Genomic DNA, 20,151 nt, shown 5'->3' on the forward strand with positions numbered 1-20,151 from the left:
GGCAGCTGGCCGCCTTCAGCGCGGCCCCGGCCTCCGGGATCCTGGCTGCATCCACAGCATCCCTGGCGCCGTGTTCCCTGTTTCGAGACTCGCTTTTGCAGCTAAGAAACAGTTCTTTTCCTGCTCCACACTTCAAAGCTGTTGCCTGTAAATGAGGCAGCCTCTCCTGCCGGGGGCAAAGTGGCGGTCACCCCCCACGACCGGCCAGCAGCAGCGGTCCTCCCTTAAGAGATGGCAAGAGGAAGGTCCACAAGTTTCCCGGCTGCCTGAGGCCCAGTGGCCGCCTTTTCCACCTCAGCTACTCCGCGCCAGCAGCTGCAGCCGCCGCCATCTTGAAACTCTCCTCCCAATTTATTTTATGAAGCTGGTATTACACTGCTACCTAAATCAATGACAGTATCAAAAAATCAGTATATCTCATGAATATAAAGGCAAAAATTCTTAACAAAATATATGCAAATAGAAGTCAGCAATATATAAAAACAAATATTCACCATGACAAAGTGGGGTTTATTCTAGGAATACATATCTGGTTCAATATTTGAAAATCAACCAATGTCGCCTAACATATTAACCAGCTTAAAAAAAAAAAAAACATAACCAAATTAATTAATGCAGAAAAACCATTTGATAAAATTCAACAGCTATTCATGATTAAAAATATAAAAATAAAAAAACTCGGGCTGAGCCCGTGGCGCACTCGGTACCGTGCTGCGCTAGCAGCGCGGCGACGCTCCTGCCGCGGGTTCGGATCCTATATAAGAATGACCAGTGCACTCCCTGGCTGAGCGCCGGTCACGAGAAAATAAATAAATAAATAAATAAATAAATAAATAATAAAAAAATAAAAATAAATAAAAAAACTCTCCGAAAAATAGGAAGAGAAGAAACTTCCTCAAATTGATACAAAGCATTATCTACCAGAACAAAAACAAAACAGAAGAGCTTACAGCTGACATCATACTTAATGGTTAAAGACCGAACGCTTTCCCCCTAAGATTGAGAACAAGGCGAGGATGCCCACTCTCACCAATCTTACCCAGCATGGGGCTAAACGTTCTAGCCACTACGACAGTGCAAGAAAAGCAACTAAAAAGCATAAAAGCCAGGAAAGAAGAAATAAAATTGTTTGCAGATGACACAGTTGTCTACATAGAAAATCCCAAGATTAGGGCTGGCCCGTGGCTCACTTGGGAGACCATGGTGCTGACAACTCCAAGTCGGGGGTTAAGATCCTCTTACCAGTCATCTTAAAAAAAAAAAAAAGAAGAAAATCTCAAGAATCTACGCACACACACACTCCCTCCTAGAACTTACAAGTGAGTTCTGCAAAGTCATGGCCTATTGGATAAAAAATTTTAAAATCAATTTTATTTCTGATACTAGCAGTAAATATGTGGACAAAAAAATTTTAAATTCAATTCATTTACAATTACTCCAAAAAATGAACTACTTAAATGTAAGCCAGTGGAACAGAACAGAGAGCCCTGAAACAGACCCACATAAACACGGCCAGCTGGCCTTTGGCAAAGGACAAAAGCCAGCACGACAGAGACAGCCTTTCCAACAAGTGGTGCGGGAACAGCTCAGCAAATGTGTTAGAAAGGAATCCAGACGCAGACCTTAACCTTTCAAAAATTCAGTCAAAATGCATCATAGACCCATGCAAAACTGCTAAGTTTCTAGAAGATAACATAGGAGGAAATCTAGGCAATGAATTTCTAGACAACACCAAAAGCACGTCTATGAAAGAAAAAAGTGATGTTAGACTTCATTAAAACGAGAAATTTCTGCTCAGAAAAAGACACTTTTAAGAGAAAAAAAAGATGTGCCACAGACTGGGAAAAAATATCTGCACAACACCTGATAAAGGACTTTTATCCCAAATATACAAAGAGCTCTTAAAAGTTAGCAATAGGAAAAACAAACAGCCCAATTAAGAAGTGGGCATAAGGTCTGAAAGACACCTCTCGAAAGGACGTACGCAGAGGGCAGATAAGCACATGAAAGATGCCGGTGTCAGCGGGCATTACAGAACTGCAAGTCAAAAGGTGAGACGCCACTACGTACCTACTAGAATGACTAAAATCCCGAGTACTGACAACACCAAATGCTGGCGAGGATGCAAGGCACCAGGACATGTCACCCACGCTGGTGCGGGTGGAGAGTGGCACAGCCACTGGAGAACAGTTTGGCGATTTCTTTAAAAACTAAACACACAACTACAGTACAACCCAGATATTGCACTCCCAGGCATTAATCCTAGAGAAATGAAACTCATGTTTACACAAAGTCCTGTATATGAGTGTTTACAGCAGCTTTATTCATGATAGCTCCAAACTGTAAACCGCCCAGTGTCCCTCAAGGGATGGATGGTCACACGAGCTGTGGGACATCCACACCGTAGAATCCTGCCCAGCGATAGAGAGTGGAGCCCTGGCAACACAGCAACCTGGATGGATCTCCAGAAGATCATGCTGAGAGGAAAGAGAGCCCCGGAAGGTCGCGTAGTGTGGGGTTCCACCTGTGTGGCCTTCTTGAAATGACAGAACTGTAGCTAGGACAGCAGACTAGAGCGCCAGGGGTTAAGGAGGGGCTGGGCGGGAGGAAGGCGCATGCGGCTGTGAAGGGCTCATGAGGGTCCTGGAGTGGTGGATGTTCTGTGGCTTGACTGTGTCAACCCCGGTGTGCTGGCCGTGACATTGTACAGATTTGCAGGATGCTATTATTGTGGGAAACTGGGCGCAGTGGAACCTCTGTCTTATTTCTTACAACTGTATGTCAGTCCACAATTACCTCACAGAGTAAAGTTTAAATGTTTAGTAAGTACTCAAGACTCATCTCCTAAGGACTGGACTGTAGTTGACTGTCATCTGTGCCCTTGGGCTGTCCACGTCTGCTGCGTCTGGGTGGTGGAAGGTCCACACAGAGGTGAGCTGCTCCGCGGCTCTTCCAGCCCCACATTCATGGCGCCACGCTGGCAGCTGGCGTCAGCCACGGGGGGTGTCTATGCCGTGGAGATCGGCCAGCGCTGTCAATCAGGCCTTGGTTTATTGTTCTGTTGCTTGTTCCGCTTTAACGAAGTGCTGAGGAAATGTAACCGGTGGGATGAAACGTGAGAGCCCGCTGCAGGCGGGCAGCCCACAGCCGAGGACGTGCTCGCCCGGCGTCCAGCACCTGTCCTCTGGGCTGCGAAGCATTGCTCAGAGCGAGGGAAGCTCCAGCATGCCCCATCCTGCCTCACCTTCCTCTCGCCGACCGAGCTGAAACAAAACATCCCCAGCATTCACGCTGGAAGCACCTGACCTGCACAGGTGGACTCTGGATGGCAGAGCTGGTACAATTAACACGGGCCGTCAGCGAGGATCAGGGGCCCTCAAGAACCCACGGAAAAGAGCACATGGGGGACGAGCTGCGTGCGGAGCGCCCCTCGCCTCAGCGGCGTGGAGTGAGCCGCATGTGCACGTGGAGGCGCATCGTTGTGCAGAGCCACCTGTGAGCCACTTAGCAGCATGCTGGGGCTGGGGCTGGTCCCCCTCAACTCCCCGGTCACTGCGGCCATGAGGAGAGCCCAACGCGGGGCAGCTGGCTGAGGCTTTTCACACCTGAGCGTTCAAAACCCAAGCAGACTCAGGTGGGGGTGGGGGCTTGTTAAACATACAGACCCCAGTCCCTGCCCCTGGGTTCTGAAATGGGAGCCTGGGATGGGGGCTGCCAGGCTCTGAGATGGTGCCTCGGGGTCCCTCTGGGGAGCCCGGGCAGGGGCATTTCTGTGGACACGATGGACCTACAGGCCCCATCCCTCTCTCTCTGCCTCCACCCAGGCCTCCGTGTACTGTGTGGCCGCCATCCTGTGGACCACAGCCAAGTTCAGCGTCCCCCACAACCACAAGCTGGCTCTGCCACGCAGGCTCAAGACCCTCCTCCTGGACATGGCCAGACGCAGTGCCCTGGAGCGGCCATCTGCAGCTGAGGCCATCAAGGTAACCACGCTGCTGTCATGACCCCTGCCCACGGCCCCGATGGCCTTGGACAGGGCCACTGTGGCTGAGCCAGGAAGGCAGGGGGAGCGGCCAGAACGCAAGTCCTTGTTTCTAGGAAAAGTCGGCCTGACCCCTGGCTTTCAAGCAGGCCAGAAGAGTAGGTTTCATTTTGTGGCCCATCTGTGTGGGCAGACAGTTTGGGGTCTCTGCCGGCTGACCACAGGGACGCTCCTCCCAGAGCGCCCCCCTCTCCTCAGGGTGTCCTGGGGCCACGTGCTGACCCCTGCACTTGGGCCCTGCCTGATGGAGGGGAGCAGGGAGAGGCCCCCACACCCCGAATGCCCCACACCGTCCACAGCCTCGAGCCACCTCCTTTGGGGGTCCCACCGGCCTCCCCTTTCCCCTCTGGCCTCCCCTCCCAGGACTCGGACCTTGGAGTGGGCTCTAGCCACCCTCCCCAGCATGGCCTCTGCCTGCACCCAGCAGGCAGAGCAGGTGCCCAAACCTCAGCCTGTGTGGACGCATGGACTGTGTCCCACTTCCAGGTGTGCGGTGGTTACCTCCTTCAGCGAGGCATGGACAGCGGGAAGATCTTAGCCCACCTGAGGGCATCCACTTGTAAGGTAAGGTGCTCTCCAGAGCACAGCACAGCCTGCACCTGCCAGTTGCCCACGCACCCGTTTTTCATTGTGTATAATTCTCCATAGACTTGTGGAGAATTCAAGGAAGAGGTGGGGGATAACACTCTGCCCTTCGGACAGAGCTGTTTCAGCTTTTTCCATCAACTTGAACGAGCTCGCCAAGGATCTGCTCCCAGCAGCCCCACACCCAGGGTCTCTGTTGGCCACTGTGCCTTGCATGGGGACTTTTCAGCTAGTGTTGGGAGGAGGGTCATAAAGCATGACACTCAGTCATTGGCAGCATTTCCAAAGGTGCCCGTCAGCTTCCTGGGTGCACTGACTGGGGCCAGGAGGATCAGAAGGGGTCCCAAGGTCCTGGGGTTCCCAGGATGACAGACCAGCACCCCCAGGGCATAGACCCCAGCGAGCTCTGGGAGTATGGGCTCTGGGTCTCAGATTGCACCATCATCTTCCTGTTCCCTAGAAACCTGCCAAAACCTTGCCGAATTGGGAAGCAAAAGACTCTCTAATGGCTCCTGTTCCAAACAGAAATGGGCCGACTCCAAATCTAGGACGTGGAACCTCCATGCCAGGCCCCTGAGCACCAGCAGGAGGCTCCACGGAGGCTCAGGGTGGGTGGGGGCACACACGTGGGTGTCAGCCGCCCTGGAAGAGAGGCATCCACCGTGCACTCCAGGAGCCTCTGCTGCCCCCTTGACCAGGACTGCCTGTGTCCCCCACCCAGGTCTACCAGGAGGAAGAGACCATCAGTCTCCAAAATGCTTTCTCGGTGGTTGAACTAAAACCCAGCACAGCGCCCGCTCCTGAACCCAGCCCAGGTGGGCCCCTGCCCTGACCATCCCTCGCTCAGCCCCTCCTGCCCCACTGGCACCTGCACCCCACGTCCACGGCTGCCCTGCCTTTGGGAGTCCAGCCCTGAGTAGACACCCGCAATCAGACATCACCCAGAAACCCAGGGCCGCATGTCCTGAGCTCAACCCGCCTGGCCTCTCCCGGTCCTTCCCAGCCGGCTCTGCCACCCGGCCTCTATCTCGTCAAACCACCCCCGCGCAGGCCTCCCTCCACCCAACCCCATGGCACAACCCCCCAGTTCTCTCCTGCCAGTCTTCCCCACACGCAGAGCCCACCATGTCTCAGTGCCCACCTGCACCCCCCTCAGCCCGTTCTCAGCAGGGCCTGGTCCTTCTGGTCCTCACTGCAGCCGTCCCCTCCCCCAAGCACTGGTCACACTCCACCTTCCAGCTCCAGGGCCAAGCCGGCAGGGAAGGGGCCCTTGGAGGGGGAAAGGAGGGCTGCAGACCCTGCGCGGAAATGCCAAATCACCCTAGGGCCTCTGCCAGTCCCCCACCACCTCCCGCCTCTCTGTCCCCAGGCTTCCTGCCAGTCAGCGGTGACACCAGGCTGGTCGCCGTGCCAGGACCCCTGCCTGGCCATCCCTCCTGCTGGGAAGGGGCCCCCGGGCTGCCAGCGGCCTTCACCTCCAAGGCCACTCACTTCAAGCCCATCGTCGTCCCCCAGGACGCAGGTGGAGCCAGGTGAGCATCCCACCCCCAGTAGGCAGGGCACCAGGCTCAGGTGGCTCCTCCTGAGTTCCCTCTTCGTCCTTTCCACAGGGACCAGCTGGCCTTGTCCACAGGGCCAGCTGAGAGGCCCACAGAAAGGAGCCGCCCACCAGACAGGGGGGACACAAAGGAGCATGGGCCTGAGTCCCCCGCTGGGGCCACCAGCCCAACGACACCTGACCAGCCGGTGCCAACTCCAGGGCCACAGGGAGGAGCCCCAGAACCTTTCAGGGAGTCGGACCCACACGGCACAGCCCGGGGGGACTCCTGCACTCCATCCCCCACCCCTGCAATCCGGCCAGAGGGGGCCTCATCAGCAAGTACTGGCTCTCCTGTCCCCGCCCTGAAGGCTTCAGCGCTGCCCCCAGAGCAAGGGCTGGATGGACAGGTCCCACCTGAATCCCCTTCTGGGAGCCTCAGGCACTGCCCCCCAGGGCCCACCTCAGCCGACCACAGCTCACGTCACCCATCCAAGCCACCCAGGAGCAAGGCCACTGAGCACCCAGGCCAGGAGCCACAGGGCACCCAGTCGGCCGCACGGGGCCCCTCCCTGGCCGCAGTGAGTCCAGACAACCCCAAGGGCAGCTCTGTTGGGGAGCATAGTGGCCGGACCCCAGACAGCCCCCCTGAGAGGCCCCGGGCTGCAGACCGCAAGCTCTGCCCACCCAGTGTGGACACCTCATGCCTCCCGAGGAGGACGGCCTGCCCGTCACTGCAGGAGGCCACGCGCCTCATCCGGGAGGAGTTCGCCTTTGACGGCTACCTGGACAACGGGCTGGAGGCTCTGATCATGGGTACGTGGGGCCACAGAGGACGCCCCCGGAGGAAACCCCAGGGCCAGGGAGAGGCCACAGGGGATACAACCCATCAGCAGGCACTAGTGTGAAGGGGACTTGGGGACACAGTGAGCCCGACCCTGCACAGAGCCCGGCGGGCAGAGCTCGGCCTCCCAGGGGCCGGCTGCAGCAGGGACAGAGGGCAGCCCCCAGAGCAGGCACCTGAGCCTCAGGCAGGAAGAGGGTCTTGGAGCTCCCACCCGCAGCCCAGCCCTCTCCAGCCCAAGACTAAGAGGAAACCCAGAAAAACGCTCCTGCCCAGAGTTTAACTCGCCTCTGCCGTTCTGCAAACCCAGGGGAGTACATTTTTGCCTTGAAAGACCTCACTTTCGCCACCTTCTGTGGTGCCATCTCGGAGAAGTTCTGTGACCTCTACTGGAATGAGAAGTTGCTGCAGAATCTCTTCAAAGTGGTGAACGAGCCGACGTCACCCTCCAAGAGGTGCGTGCCCCACCCCCGGACCCCGCTGAGCTCAGCTTCCACCTCCTCGCCTTCCCTGCAGTGGCCACCCTCCGGGCGTCGGACGGGGCAGGGGTCTCAGCGGCCCCTCTCCTTGGGCCGAAGCCCACCCACTCCCCACAGCTTTCCCATTGGCACCAGCTTCTGGGCGGCTGCATCAGGCCTGGGCACTGGTGGCCACAGGTCTCCCTGCTCAGAGAGACCAGCTTGGGAGCCCAGAGGGGAGAGGAGGCCCCGAAGCAAGTGGCCACAAACCCTGGAGGGACCACTATCTGGTCCCCCCACGCAACCCCCAGGTGACATTCAGGGCAGGGTGATGGCTCCCATCCCATGTTAGGTGGGGGCACAGGCGACGGCACCGGCCCGTGGGGTGACCGTTGCAGGGAAGACAGGCAGCTCCCCTGCCCACCCATGACCCCTGGCCTCCCCATCCTCCCAACCCCCCACTGGGCCTCCCCACCCCTACCCCCAGGCCTCCTCACCCTTGCGGCTGCCCCAGTAGGAATGGACACCCTAGACGTGCCTGGTCCCTCCTCGGTGCCAGGCTTGGCCCACAATAGGATGTGGGGCCCACCTTCCCCCCTCCCAGAGCAGAGGCCAATATGGTGAGGGGCAGGGACTTCTCATCCTGGCCATGCCTGAGGCAACCCCAGACACCCAAGAACCAGGCAGCCCTGACCCCCTGTGGTGACCACCACCTGGGGTGTGGCTGTTTCTAGGGTGTGCGTTTGTGTTGGGAGCGGGAGCAGGGGTGGGGGCTCCGTTCGCTGCTCCACACGGTGCCCAGAGCAGCTCTCCAAACAGAGGCACAAGACAAGCACCCCCATCAGCCCCTACTCCCCAACCCAGACACCCACAAGTTTCCGCAGCATTGAGAAAGGCTGTCCTGGGCTATTTCTGGATTCTGTCTCAGGACCCCAAGAAGTTATGACCCAGAGATCCCATCCTGGGGGATCCCATGTTTGGTGACCGCCCCCAGCTGCAGGGCACTCTGCAGCCTGTGTGCCTGGGAGGTGCCAGCAAAGACGGTGGGGGGGGGGCCCAGCTCATCCCCAGTGCGCCCCATGTGAGGCTCAGTGCTTAGGGGTCGCTCTGCCCAGCTGAGGCCCCTCCATGGCTGAAGGAAGTGGAGGGGAAGGTGGTGGGGTGGGGCTCCCGACCATCCGTTCTCTCGCCAGTGCTCCCGAGGAGGCAGGGCCCCAACCCGAGACCACACTGGGGGGCTGCTCGCCATCCAGCAAAAGGCCCTCGCTGCATGGACTGGGTAAGACAAGGACCTGCGCCCACAGCACACTGTGGGGCAGGGACTTCCCACGGTGGGGGAGGGTCTAGGGGAGGGGTCCTCTGGTCCCTGGTGGCTCCACCAGGCAATTTCAGGAAGGGCTTCTCCAACTGTTGTCACTGCTGCCCTGGGGGTACCCCGAGATCCCAGGGCTTGGCTGTCCGATCTTAGGGGTCTGTCCTGTGAAGGGAAGGTTTTCTCCCCCTGCCCCACACTGGGCAGCCAGCAGGAAGAGGGCCTTGGGGCTGGGGCTGTCAGTCCCAACACTGGGGGAGCCACAGGGAGCGAGGGCTGGGGAGTCTTTGCATCTTCCCTGGAAACATGTCATTTAAAGATCCTGACGCTGCTTTTGCTGGATTGTTAGCCCACGATTCCCAGGTCAACTGAAAAGTTTGTAATTTCCCGAAACCCAGTCTCAAGCAGTCCAAGCAGCCTGGCAGAGTGGCCAACTTCAGGGTTAAGGAGGGGCGGGCGTGCTCACCCCAGATCTGCCTGCCGGCCAGTAACCAGACACTGATGGTGGGCTTTGGTACCCAGGAGAGCACTTCGAAGTTTGTGGAAAAATAGAATTAAAAGATAATACGAATCTTTCCATGAACTTTTGGAAGTTCTCTCGTATTTAAGCAAATTAGGGAACAGTGAGCAGGCCCTGGGCTCGAGGTCTGCATGCCCCTGGGTGACGGGGAGTGGTGCCCACACCAGACGGAATCTTCCAGCATTGATGGAGCCCAGAGTGCCACTGAGGGGCTGGTGTGTGACATGGCACAGCTGCACCTGTTCTCAAATATTCCAGAAGAGACGGAGGGGCCCCAAGGAAAGAGGGGTCAGTGCTGGTGGGGAGGATGGGGTCCCACTCTGCCATTTGACAAGCAGTTTAGAAACAGTGAAAATGCCCCGTGGAGACCTGTATCTAGGAAGGGTCAGAACCGTCCTTCAACCCGCAAGTCTCCCCTGTCACCTCCACCCAAACATGCAGCAGAGGTTAGGGGCCCCCGTGGGCCTCTCGAGAGCAGAAGGGGACATGTAGTGTCCCCGCCAGGAGTGAGTGGCCCCACCATGAGCAAGGGGCCTCCCCAGAACACACCGAGTGCAGCTGCTGCCCGTAACCCTCGCCTCCTTCTTTCAAGGGAGAGAGAAGCCAGCCGCGGCCCGGGGCAGCAGAGCACCCTGCTCGCCTCCGTCACTGACAGACATAGACTCAGACGAGCTCTCACGGGGAAACTTTGAGGTGGGATTTCGGCCTCAAAAGTCTATCAAAGCTGCCACAGAGCAGCCGCCCCAGGCTGGAGGGGCCGGGCAGCAGGGTGGGGGTCCCGAGCCGGCCAGCAGGGCCTCAGACACGGAGGCGGTGGCCCATCTGGCCAGGCCCGAGAAGTGCATCCCGGCCGTAGCCCCCAGCCCAGCGGAGTTCCAGAGCTGCAGCCCCGGCTGGTGCAGCGCCTTCTACGAGGCCGACTGCTTCGGGGCAGACGTCTACAGCTACGCGAAGGACCTGGGGAGGCAGAAGGCCGGCGGGTCCCCAGAGCTCGAGGCCCAGAGCCCGGTGAGTCCCGGGGGGTGGCATCACTCACTGCAGCCTCAGGAGCGCCACAGGCGGTGAGGCCCTTGGTCAAGCAAAGGATCACTCCTGGTGACAGATGGCGTGTTGGGCTCCCAGCCCCCTGCCCAGGGTGTCTCTCACTCCTGGTGCCCCACCTGCCCCAGGGACCCCCACCACGGTGGTCTCACCCACTCCCGCTGCACCTTTCAGTGGGAATCTTCTGCTGTCTCCATGTTGTCCACATTTCAGGGCAGGAACGGCTCCTCTCTCCTATGCGCTGGACATGTGAGGTCAGGTTTAGGCCACATGTCCTGCTGGGGCAGGCAGGTACAGCCCTCCGGTCTCCTGGCCATGGGCAGCATCACTTTGAGACAAGAGAAAATACCAGAAGCACCTGGCTTGTGGCAAGTTTGGGCTGGACCCCAGGGGTGGTGCAGCCTGGCCTGGGCTTCTCTGGCAGGCAGTGCCATCCCGGGTCAGGGACAACCCATGCTCAGCCCCGGTCAGCATGAGAGGAGGCCAGGCCTGGCCAGCTGTGTGCAGGGGAAACCAGCAGAGCTCTGGACACAGGCCACTGCCTGTCCCATCGAGGGCCCGCCCCCGGTGACCAGCTGCCGGCCCCCATCCCTGCCCTGGTTTCTCTCACCACCGCCCACCTCTGATCCCTGAGCTGCAGGGACAGCCAGTGGTCGTCACCCGAGCCCTCACCTGCCACTGTCTGAACTTCACTTTATGACTCAGTCTAGGAACTGACTGTGTCCTCGGGAGCGAGCGCAGGGAGGGGGCTGTGTTCATTGAGACCCTCGTTTCCATTGGTTCCTCCAGGCTGCAAGCTCCTGGGGTCTCCTTCCCTTCCACAGTGAGGCCTGGGTCCTCGTCCTTTTTTCCCCCAGGTTCTGGGCACCTCTGCGACCATGTGTGCATGGCCACATGCAGGTGTCCCCTAGGCTGCAGAGCAGTGCCCTGGTCCCCCTCACACTCCAGGCCTGGGTGCTGCGTCTGACCTCTCCTGCTGTTGAAACAGCCTTTGCTTTCAGTGTTTAGGTGGACGGTGATGGCTTCGGTTCATCCCCCAGGTCTGTCTGTCTGCAGTCGTGGCTGTCCCACCCACCTTCCGACCACGGTTTTGTCTGTCTGCTCCCCAGCATCCACCAGCCATTTCTCCAGTTAAAGCCAGTAGCCGCCAGGCCTCAATTGTGCCTGCCAGTCACCCACACTTACTGCTCCAGGCAGCTAATGCCCTTTTAATTTGTGAGAAACCTCTGTCAGGTCAGGCCAGGGGAAAACCAGCTAAAGTCAGAGAATCCTCAGTACTGTATCCAGACCTGGCCAGTCCGAGTCAGCCTGTGGTCCACATCTGTGCTCCCCCCAGGGTGTGGCCCAGACACAACGCCCTTCTCTCCTGAATTCTTCTCCACCTCCCATGTGTTGTGTGAATTTCAGTTCACATAGATTTACCGTGAATATGTCAAAACACTCCTTCTCAAGTAATCTATCTGTAGTTGAGTAACACGGGGAGTGAGGCTGACAAATGTCAACTATTTAAACTGAGGCCCTGAGACACTGACCCATGGGCAGGTCTGCGTGAGCTGCTCTACAGAAGGCAGGCACATCCTGACCACGCAGGGGGGCCCTCCGAGTTCTGGAATGCCTCAGTGCCCACAAACCCCCCAGGGGATTTTGTCAACACCCGTGTTCCCAAGAGTGGATGGGGCTACGGGGGTGGATGGAGCCTGATGCAGGGTAACCAGGGGGTCGTGTCCATGGCCACTGTCCTCAGAAGCCAGGATCCAAGAGCAGCCATGTGTGGAGGGGCTGCCCAGGCAGCAGAACAGCCTATGAACACGGCTCCATGGACACACCTGCATTACTGACGTGGAAATGTGCCGTCCACTGGGACTTTCCTTGATGGCAGAATATTCTAGGTCTGCACTGTCCACAGGGTAGCCACCAGCCATGTGTGCCTTCTAAGCACTTGAGAAGTGGCCCACGTGACTGAGGAAATGACATTTTAATTTTTTCATCTAGACAGCCACAGGTGGCCAGCAGCTCCCGTGTGGGAGGCCCAGGCCCAGGGGCACATGGCTCCTGGCGCCTGCTCTGCTCCCAGCATGGGGACCCATTCTCCCCGCCTCCATGAGGACAAGTGAGGCTCAGGCCCAGTGAGTTGTCGGCATCCGCCCGCTGTCAGGTGGAGAGCTGCACTGAGGCTGGGCTGTCCTCCAGACACTGTGCCAGGAAGATAAAGTCGCAGCTTGGGGCAGCCTGCAGCAGTGTCTGACAGGCCCCCTCGGACACGCCAGCCTTGCGTGCAAATCCTGTGATGGTCTACATCGGCTTTCCCAGGTTTGCTTCGATGGAGGTAGACTCTGCCTGCAGCTCCTGTATGCGATCCTCCCCCAGCAGTTTGCCATCGCTAAGCTGCAGCAGGAGCCAGAGGTCTCGGGGGCCTAGAGGTTCTGACCAACCATGAGGCTGCCCACGACTGCCACTGCTAAAACACCAGGCCTGGCAGAAGACGGCCAATGAACCACATCGTCATTGAAACCACCAGATGGAAGGGATTTAAATACCACCTGTTTTTCATTTTGCAAAATCATTCAAAAATAAACACCATCAACAAGGCAAAGTCCACTGCAGGAGGATGAGACCAGGGGCAGTGCGTTTTGGTGTGAGCTGACTGGACTTCACGAAAGGAGCCTGCGCGCACCAGGCTCCAGAGCGACACTGTCCTCAGTGTGGCCGACTCGGGGCTTGGGGCCACACTGAGCCCCGGTGCGGGAAGCGGTTCTTCCAGGAGTCTGTGGTCCCCAGCGGCGCCCTGCCCCTTCCACCCCCTGCCCACAGCCCACCCCTCACTGTGGCCCACAGCCCATCCTCCTGCAGGAAAAGCCAACCTCACAGTCCCCCTTGAAGAGCCGCTGGAGTCCCAGCTTGCGCGGACCCCTGCAGAAAGGCTTCAGACCTCCTCGACCCCTCACAACCACTGCCCTCCCTGGCAGGCACGGGGCTCACAGCTGGGGTACAGTCGCGGAGGCTGGCTGTCCTCTCCCCTGAAGTGGGGGCCACCTCTGTTCTGTCATTCTGAAGTCATTGCCCCTACCTGGCCCTGTCCTCGGGGCCGCCCTTCTCCCGGCCTCCATCTCTGTGCAAGCCAGGAGCCTGCCTGCCCCATGGGACAGAGGGGAGACTGTGCCTCAGGAGGGGAGCCCTGACGGGCACAGGAGGCGTCCTCTTCCCAAACGCACAAACAGATCCTCCTCAAGCATCTAGTCCCGGGAAGAGCTCGGCCCCACCTGGTGCCGTCAAGCAGAGCAGCGACCTGAAGTTGGCATAAGCTGAGCTGACAGGTCCCAGAGGTGCCAGGTCATACACTGGGGCAGGGGGCCGAATGAGAACTCTGGTCGGCATCCGGTTCCCATGAGGGCCAAGGTGCAGGGACCTGGTAGACGCACAGCCCTCCCTGCTGTAGACATACCTGAGCCACCCCTGAGAGGGCCTGACTCTGAGTGAGGGGGCCAGACCCCCAGGAGGCAGGGCCAGACCCCAGGAGGTGGGGCCAGACCCCAGGAGGCGGGGCCAGACCCCAAGAGGCAGGGTCAGGCCAGAAAGTGGCACAAGGGCTCAAGAGGTGGAGTCAGGTGCCAAGGGGTGGGGCCATGACCCAGGGGTGGGGACAGACCAAAGCACCTGGACACCATGCCCACCCCTTCGCTGACCACGCATGGGGACTGCTGGGGCTGGGCATCCTTGGGGGACGGTGATAAAGGGCAGTTTTCCTCCTGGGGCCTCACTTTTTAAAAGTAGGACTGTGGAGTTCAGTCCCTTCCAAGTCCTGACTTACCATGCTTTTCACCACCAATCTTTGCCCCTGTCCTTTCTCCTCCTTGGGACACCCCAGCAGGCCTCCCGTCCCCATGGAGGCGCATGGATGTTCTCCAGGTGCTCCTCAGTCGTTTTCCCTGGATCTCCCGGTGCTCGCATGTTCTCGGTGTCCTGGTTCTGCGTGGACTCTGCAGGCGTGTGAACCATGTTCAGGGTCTGCCCAGGCCGCGGCTGTCCCAGCTCACACGCTCTGTTTGCTCGCCAGGAGCTGGAGCAGCAGCTCATGATGGAGAAGAGAAACTACCGGAAGACTCTCAAGTTCTACCAGAAGCTCTTGCAGAAGGAAAAGCGGAATAAAGGTAAGGCACAAGGACGGCAGAGGCGCTGGTGGGCTCAGGAGCCGGCGTGCCGACACTGCCCTGCCCCACAGGCTCCGAGGTGAAGACCATGCTGTCCAAACTGAGAGGGCAGCTGGAGGAGATGAAGTCCAAGGTGCGGTTCCTCGGCCTGGTCAAGAAGTATCTGCAGGCAAGTGGCCCCTCCTCAGCGAGGCCCTCGCCCCAGTTGGGTTCCTGCTGCCGATCAGTCGGTCTCTGTGAGGTCACAGGAACCAGCCCTGAGTCGAGGGGCCCACGATGCTGGGAAGCCCCGCCACCCCTGGGGTCAGAGGCAGGGTGACCAGGTGCCCCCCTCCAGGTCATGTATGCGGAGCGCTGGGGTCTGGAGCCCTGCGCCCTGCCGGTGATCGTGAACATCACGGCAGCCCACTGCGACACGCTGGACTTCAGCCCCCTGGACGAGTCCTCCTCCCTGATATTCTACAACGTCAACAAGCACCCGTGCAGCAGCCGGCAGAAGAAGGCCCGTATCCTGCAGGCCGGCACGCCGCTGGGGCTCATGGCCTACCTGTATTCCAGGTGCGCTGCCCAGGGGCCCTGTTCCCCTCCAACCCCGCCCACCGGCCTTCTGTGAGCAAAAGGGGGGAAAAAAAAGCCTATTCAAGAAAAAAAATAGGCCCCCGGAGCTGAAAAGAGGGGAAAGTCCCCCTTCCCTCGTGTAGGACAGGTTTGTACCTTTTACTAATTCAGGAAAACATCTCATCAGTTATAAGTCGACTGTGTTTGCTGCCACCTGCTGCTTGCTGAGCCACTGCCACGGTGTCCTCAGAGGCACAGGCTACGCAGACTCCCCCGTGGCTGAGGGTGTTTGGAACTCAGGGTGTGCCCAGAGGGCACCTGCAGGAGCCCTGGGGAATGCGGCCCTGCACAATTAACACATCAGTAGCTTCCAAAATTAAACACACACAAGAGCCTCTGAGACACAGCCTGGATTCCAGCCAATTCACTAGGTCAAACGTCCCACAATTAACCATCTGGTCCCCCAGGGACGCAATGAGGTTAGGCAGCTGCTAGCTCCTGCGGTGTATAGTTTTATTCATCAGACACCGTCGTGCGCACACTTGCCCTGCAGCAGGGAAGAGCTGTCGAATCCTCTCACCTCTCCACAGGGCCGTCAGCTGGGCTGGGGGAGCGGACCCCCGAGCTGCCCACCAGCACCCTCTGCCCTTCTGCCCACTCTGCCCTGAGTGGCCCCTTGCTCTCACCTCCTTCTCAGGCACCAGCAGCTCCCAGCAGGCTCTCTTGTCCTGATGGCCTGACCCTGTCCCAGGCATTGGGCCAGGGAGACCACCTTCCCAGTCAATGATGGTTCTCCCTCCCATCCTGGCTTTTGGGGACTCTCATGACACAACTTCAGAGCCCCGGGGCCCTCTCTGAGCCAGAGGCTGTGGCAACCCCAGATCTGATCAGCAGGGGACGCCAAAGAGGACGGTCAAGGGGCGAAGGTTCCTGGCAGCCAGTGGGGAGTAGGGAGGTCCCACCACGGCGGCCCCTTCCCCACCAACCCCTTTCTCCCAAGGTGGGCTGCACCTGCTCATGCTGGGGGCCTCCTGCTGCGGGGACTCCACACACGTCACACACGCCACACACGGCTCAAGCTCCTCTTCATCCGCAAAACAGGTGCAGCCACACGCCCACCACAGGGTCTCTGTACTGTTACAGGAAACGTGTGTGCTTGTTATATACAACTGTGTGCGGTATACATGTGTGATGTGCACGTCTGTGTGTTATGGGTATGACCATGCCTGTGTATGCGTGTGTGTAGTGCACAGGTGTGCACATTTGTGATGTGTTGGGGTATTGTGTTTTATTATGATGTGTGTATGATGATTCATGTGGTGTGTACGTACAAGTGCGTGTGTGATGTGTATGATTGTGGTATGCATGTGGTATGTACACATGTGTGCTGTGTTGGGGTATTGTGTGGTGTGTACACGTATGCAGGTGTGTTTGCAGGTGTGTATGGTGTATGCGTATATATGGTGTGTGTCGGGGTGTGGCGTGTACAGTGTGTGCATGAGCACAGCGCTTCCATTGAGGGAACAGCGCCCACGAGGGGCTTTCCCAGCTCTGCAGAGCTTGTGGGCATCATCTGTGCAGGGCAACTGGGGCAAGAGGCTGTGGCCACCAGCATGAGGCTGCTAGAGGCCCCCAGGGGGACATGATGTGCCCCACCTAAAACTTCCTCCCACTTGGGAGCCACCTTACCAAGACCCCCCACACACACACACCCAGTCACCCACAGTCATACACATCCACAAAGTCACACACCCACACAGTCACACACAATCACCCACAGACACATATGCATGGTCACACACACAGACACACTCATGTATACACATACACACACAGTCACACATGCATAGTCATACACAGAGACTTGCACACAAACAGTCACACACGCACACAATCACACACACATCGTCACACACAGACACACTCATGCACACAGACACAGTAACACAAGCATAGTCACACACAGAGACTTGCACACAGTCTCACACACAGACACACTCATGCATACACACACAGTCACACAGACACTCATGCACACAGAGACACACAGTCTCACACAGACACGCATGGTCACACACAGATACACACAGTCACACATGCATAGTCATACTCAGAGACTTGCACGCACAGTCACAGAGACACACTCATGCACACACATAGACACAGTCCCACATACATAGTCACACACACAGACACACTCATGCACACACATAGGCACACACAGTCACAGTCAGACATGCCCTGAGGACCTCATCTTTCTGACCATCGGTCATTGGGCTCCCGGATGTCACAGACCAATGTGGAGACCCACGGGTGTCCTCGACATGAGGCCTCCTGGGGCAGCCCTGAGGGTGGGGACGCTCAGGAAGTGGCAGGTTGCTTGCCTGCCTGCCAGGGTCACCTGGTGCAGCCCCTCCTCTGAAACGGGGTCTCCGCGGGGCCGGGCATGTGCGGGAGGCGGGGGCATCCCCAGTGCGTGCAGTCCCGGGTCACCAGGCGCCCCGGCCCACCCGCAGCGATGCCTTCCTGGAGGGCTACGTGCAGCAGTTCCTGTACACCTTCCGCTACTTCTGCACCCCGCACGACTTCCTGCGCTTCCTGCTTGACCGCATCCGTGGTGCCCTGGCCAGGTACGGCCACTGCCTGGGCTGTGACAGTGAGGTTGCCCCTGGAGACCCTGCTGGGGACGAGGTGCAGGGCAGCCTGACTAGACAGGTGGAGCCACGCCTTAGGGGGATGCAGAGAGGAGTGGGTGGGAGGGGACGGAGGCCGGGCGTCCCTGTGCCCCAGGAGGTGACAAGTTGTGGGGGTGCGGGCAGGACCCCTACCTACCAATGTGGGAGGAAAGCAGATGGTGGTGCAGTACACGTGGCAAGACAGGTGAGAGCTGAGCCCACCAGCGGGAGAGGGCAGCCAACAGGGGAGGGTCCTGCTGGCTCTTGGCCTCCCTCTGGAGAGCACCCACGGCTGAGGGGCTGGGGTCAGCAGGGAGGCATGGTGGGCTGGCAGCAGGTACCTGGCCTCTTCTCTAAGCTGGCCCATCATTACCCAGCAGAGCTTGCCCCTCACTCAGGCTGAGGCACCCCAGGCAGCCTCTGGCCATCAGCAGGCCACCTCCCACCTTGAGAGAAGGGAGCCACCAGAGACCCTACCCATTCCACCTTCCTCCCCACCTTGTGGAGCCTGGCCCCCACCCTGCCCCTTGGGAGAGCCCACACGCTGTCCCCGGCCTCTGCCCTTCTCTCTCTCGTGTCCCAGGCAGCTCAGACCTGCTCCCATCCACCTCCAGGGCCCACCAGGACCCCACGTCAACCTTCACCAAGATCTACAAGAGGAGCCTCTGCATCCTGCAGGCCTGGGTGGAAGACTGCTACACCGTTGACTTCACGAGGAACACGGGGCTGCTGGGGCAGCTCGAGGATTTCATCTCCTCCAAGGTGACCCTGCACCAAGCCAGCGCCGGCCAGCACTTGTGACTCCCACAGTGGGAGACACTGCCCTCATCTGCCTCCCACTTCTGGAGGTGGCAGTGACCCACTGTGCTTCTGCCTAGATCCTGCCCCTGGACGGCTCTGCCGAGCACCTGCTGGGTCTCCTGGAGGTGGGCATGGCCCGGCGGGCCGAGGGCACCCCTAGAGGTGCAGACCTGGAGGACATGAAAGAGGCCGAGGAGGACACCAGGCCCTTCAACACCCTCTGTAAAAGGTTCTCAGAGGATGGCATCTCCCGGAAGGTGAGGTCCTTTTCCAGCGGAGGACATCCCTGGACAGGCAGGTGCACTTCCCTGAGCCCAGCCTCGAGGACATGGGCACATGCACACGTACACATATGTGTGCTGCGTGTATACACACACACACACACACACACACATCCATGCATGCACAAATACATGTCTGCATGTACATGCACACATACATCTGCATGCATATGTACATCTGCACACATATCCACACATGCATGCACAGAACTCATGCACACATACACACATGCCTATGCGTGCACATATACATGTGTGCATGCACATATATGCACAGTGCATGCACTGCACACACACATACACACATGCCCATGTGCACATATACACGTGTGCGTGCATGTACACACGCATGTGTAGCACATGCACTGCACACATAGACATGCACTCACATGCACACGCACCCAAAGGTACACACGCACACATGAGCTCCCATGTCCCCAGTCCCAGGCACCAACCCTATTGGGCTGGCACTACCTGCCTGGCCCACCCACCATGGGTAAGGACAGCTGAGGGGCTGACCAGGTCCTCAGATGAGGAGGGTCCTGCTGTGACTCACTTGACCCTCAGGCTGGAGACCAGAAGGATGAAACCACTGTGGGGAAATGAATGGCATTTCCATTAACATATGGGACAGCCCCAGACTTCAGTGGTTATTTCATGGGGGAACCACTGAAATGATCAGGACAGGTGTCCTCATGCCAAAACAGCCATGGGCAGGAGGGATTTGCTCTCTGGTTTAGAGGAGCCAGTCTGAAGGGCCCTCAGCTGCCCCCACGGCCCTGCTCTGGATGGGATGACCGGTGGGGCCCCTCAGTGTGACCTGTCCTACCCTGCAGAGCTTCCCATGGAGGCTGCCCCGGGGAAACGGGCTGGTGCTGCCACACCACAAGGAGCGCCAGTACACCATCGCGTCTGCCCTGCCCAAGCCCTGCTTCTTTGAGGACTTCTATGGCCCCTATGCCAAGGCCAGTGAGAAGGGGCCCTACTTCCTGACCGAGTACAGCACCCACCAGCTCTTCAGCCAGCTGACACTGTTGCAGCAGGCGAGTGGGGTCCACCGCCAGGTGCACGGGTCTGGGGGAGGCCCCAGGAGGGGCTTGGGCTCTGGCTAAGCCAGCACAAGGCACACTGGCCCGCTGCCCACTCAGCCCCAGCACTTCCACCTCATGTGTGCTAGGGGGCCTGTGGGCTGCCCTGGGCGCTGGGCCCCTCCCTCTGGAGCTCCTTGTGCCCCTGCCCTGCTGTGGGGTGCCTTCCCAACTCCTCCCTCTGCACCCAGCCCCCAGGCAGCCCCTTCCTGGGTCCCCCCTCCCCTGGGACCTCATGTCACACGGCAGCACGTGATAGCA

The 20,151-nt window shown here is 58.8% G+C and overlaps 1 protein-coding gene across 1 annotated transcript in view; it reads left to right on the forward strand.

The window, feature by feature from the left end:
- Positions 1–20,151, forward strand: part of KNDC1 (kinase non-catalytic C-lobe domain containing 1) — a 71,249-nt gene that overhangs the window by 44,475 nt on the left and 6,623 nt on the right. Inside the window, exons 10-24 of the mRNA XM_063101628.1 lie at positions 3,825–3,983; positions 4,529–4,606; positions 5,349–5,442; positions 5,997–6,159; positions 6,238–6,980; positions 7,319–7,463; positions 8,660–8,745; positions 9,891–10,306; positions 14,394–14,487; positions 14,559–14,656; positions 14,825–15,045; positions 17,562–17,675; positions 18,335–18,482; positions 18,599–18,778; positions 19,639–19,845. Of these exons, the coding sequence (XP_062957698.1) occupies positions 3,825–3,983; positions 4,529–4,606; positions 5,349–5,442; positions 5,997–6,159; positions 6,238–6,980; positions 7,319–7,463; positions 8,660–8,745; positions 9,891–10,306; positions 14,394–14,487; positions 14,559–14,656; positions 14,825–15,045; positions 17,562–17,675; positions 18,335–18,482; positions 18,599–18,778; positions 19,639–19,845 (2,946 nt within the window). The remainder of the gene's footprint in view (positions 1–3,824; positions 3,984–4,528; positions 4,607–5,348; positions 5,443–5,996; positions 6,160–6,237; positions 6,981–7,318; positions 7,464–8,659; positions 8,746–9,890; positions 10,307–14,393; positions 14,488–14,558; positions 14,657–14,824; positions 15,046–17,561; positions 17,676–18,334; positions 18,483–18,598; positions 18,779–19,638; positions 19,846–20,151) is intronic.

Source organism: Cynocephalus volans, chromosome 7 (assembly GCF_027409185.1).
Source record: "Cynocephalus volans isolate mCynVol1 chromosome 7, mCynVol1.pri, whole genome shotgun sequence".
Classification (NCBI taxonomy): domain Eukaryota; kingdom Metazoa; phylum Chordata; class Mammalia; order Dermoptera; family Cynocephalidae; genus Cynocephalus; species Cynocephalus volans.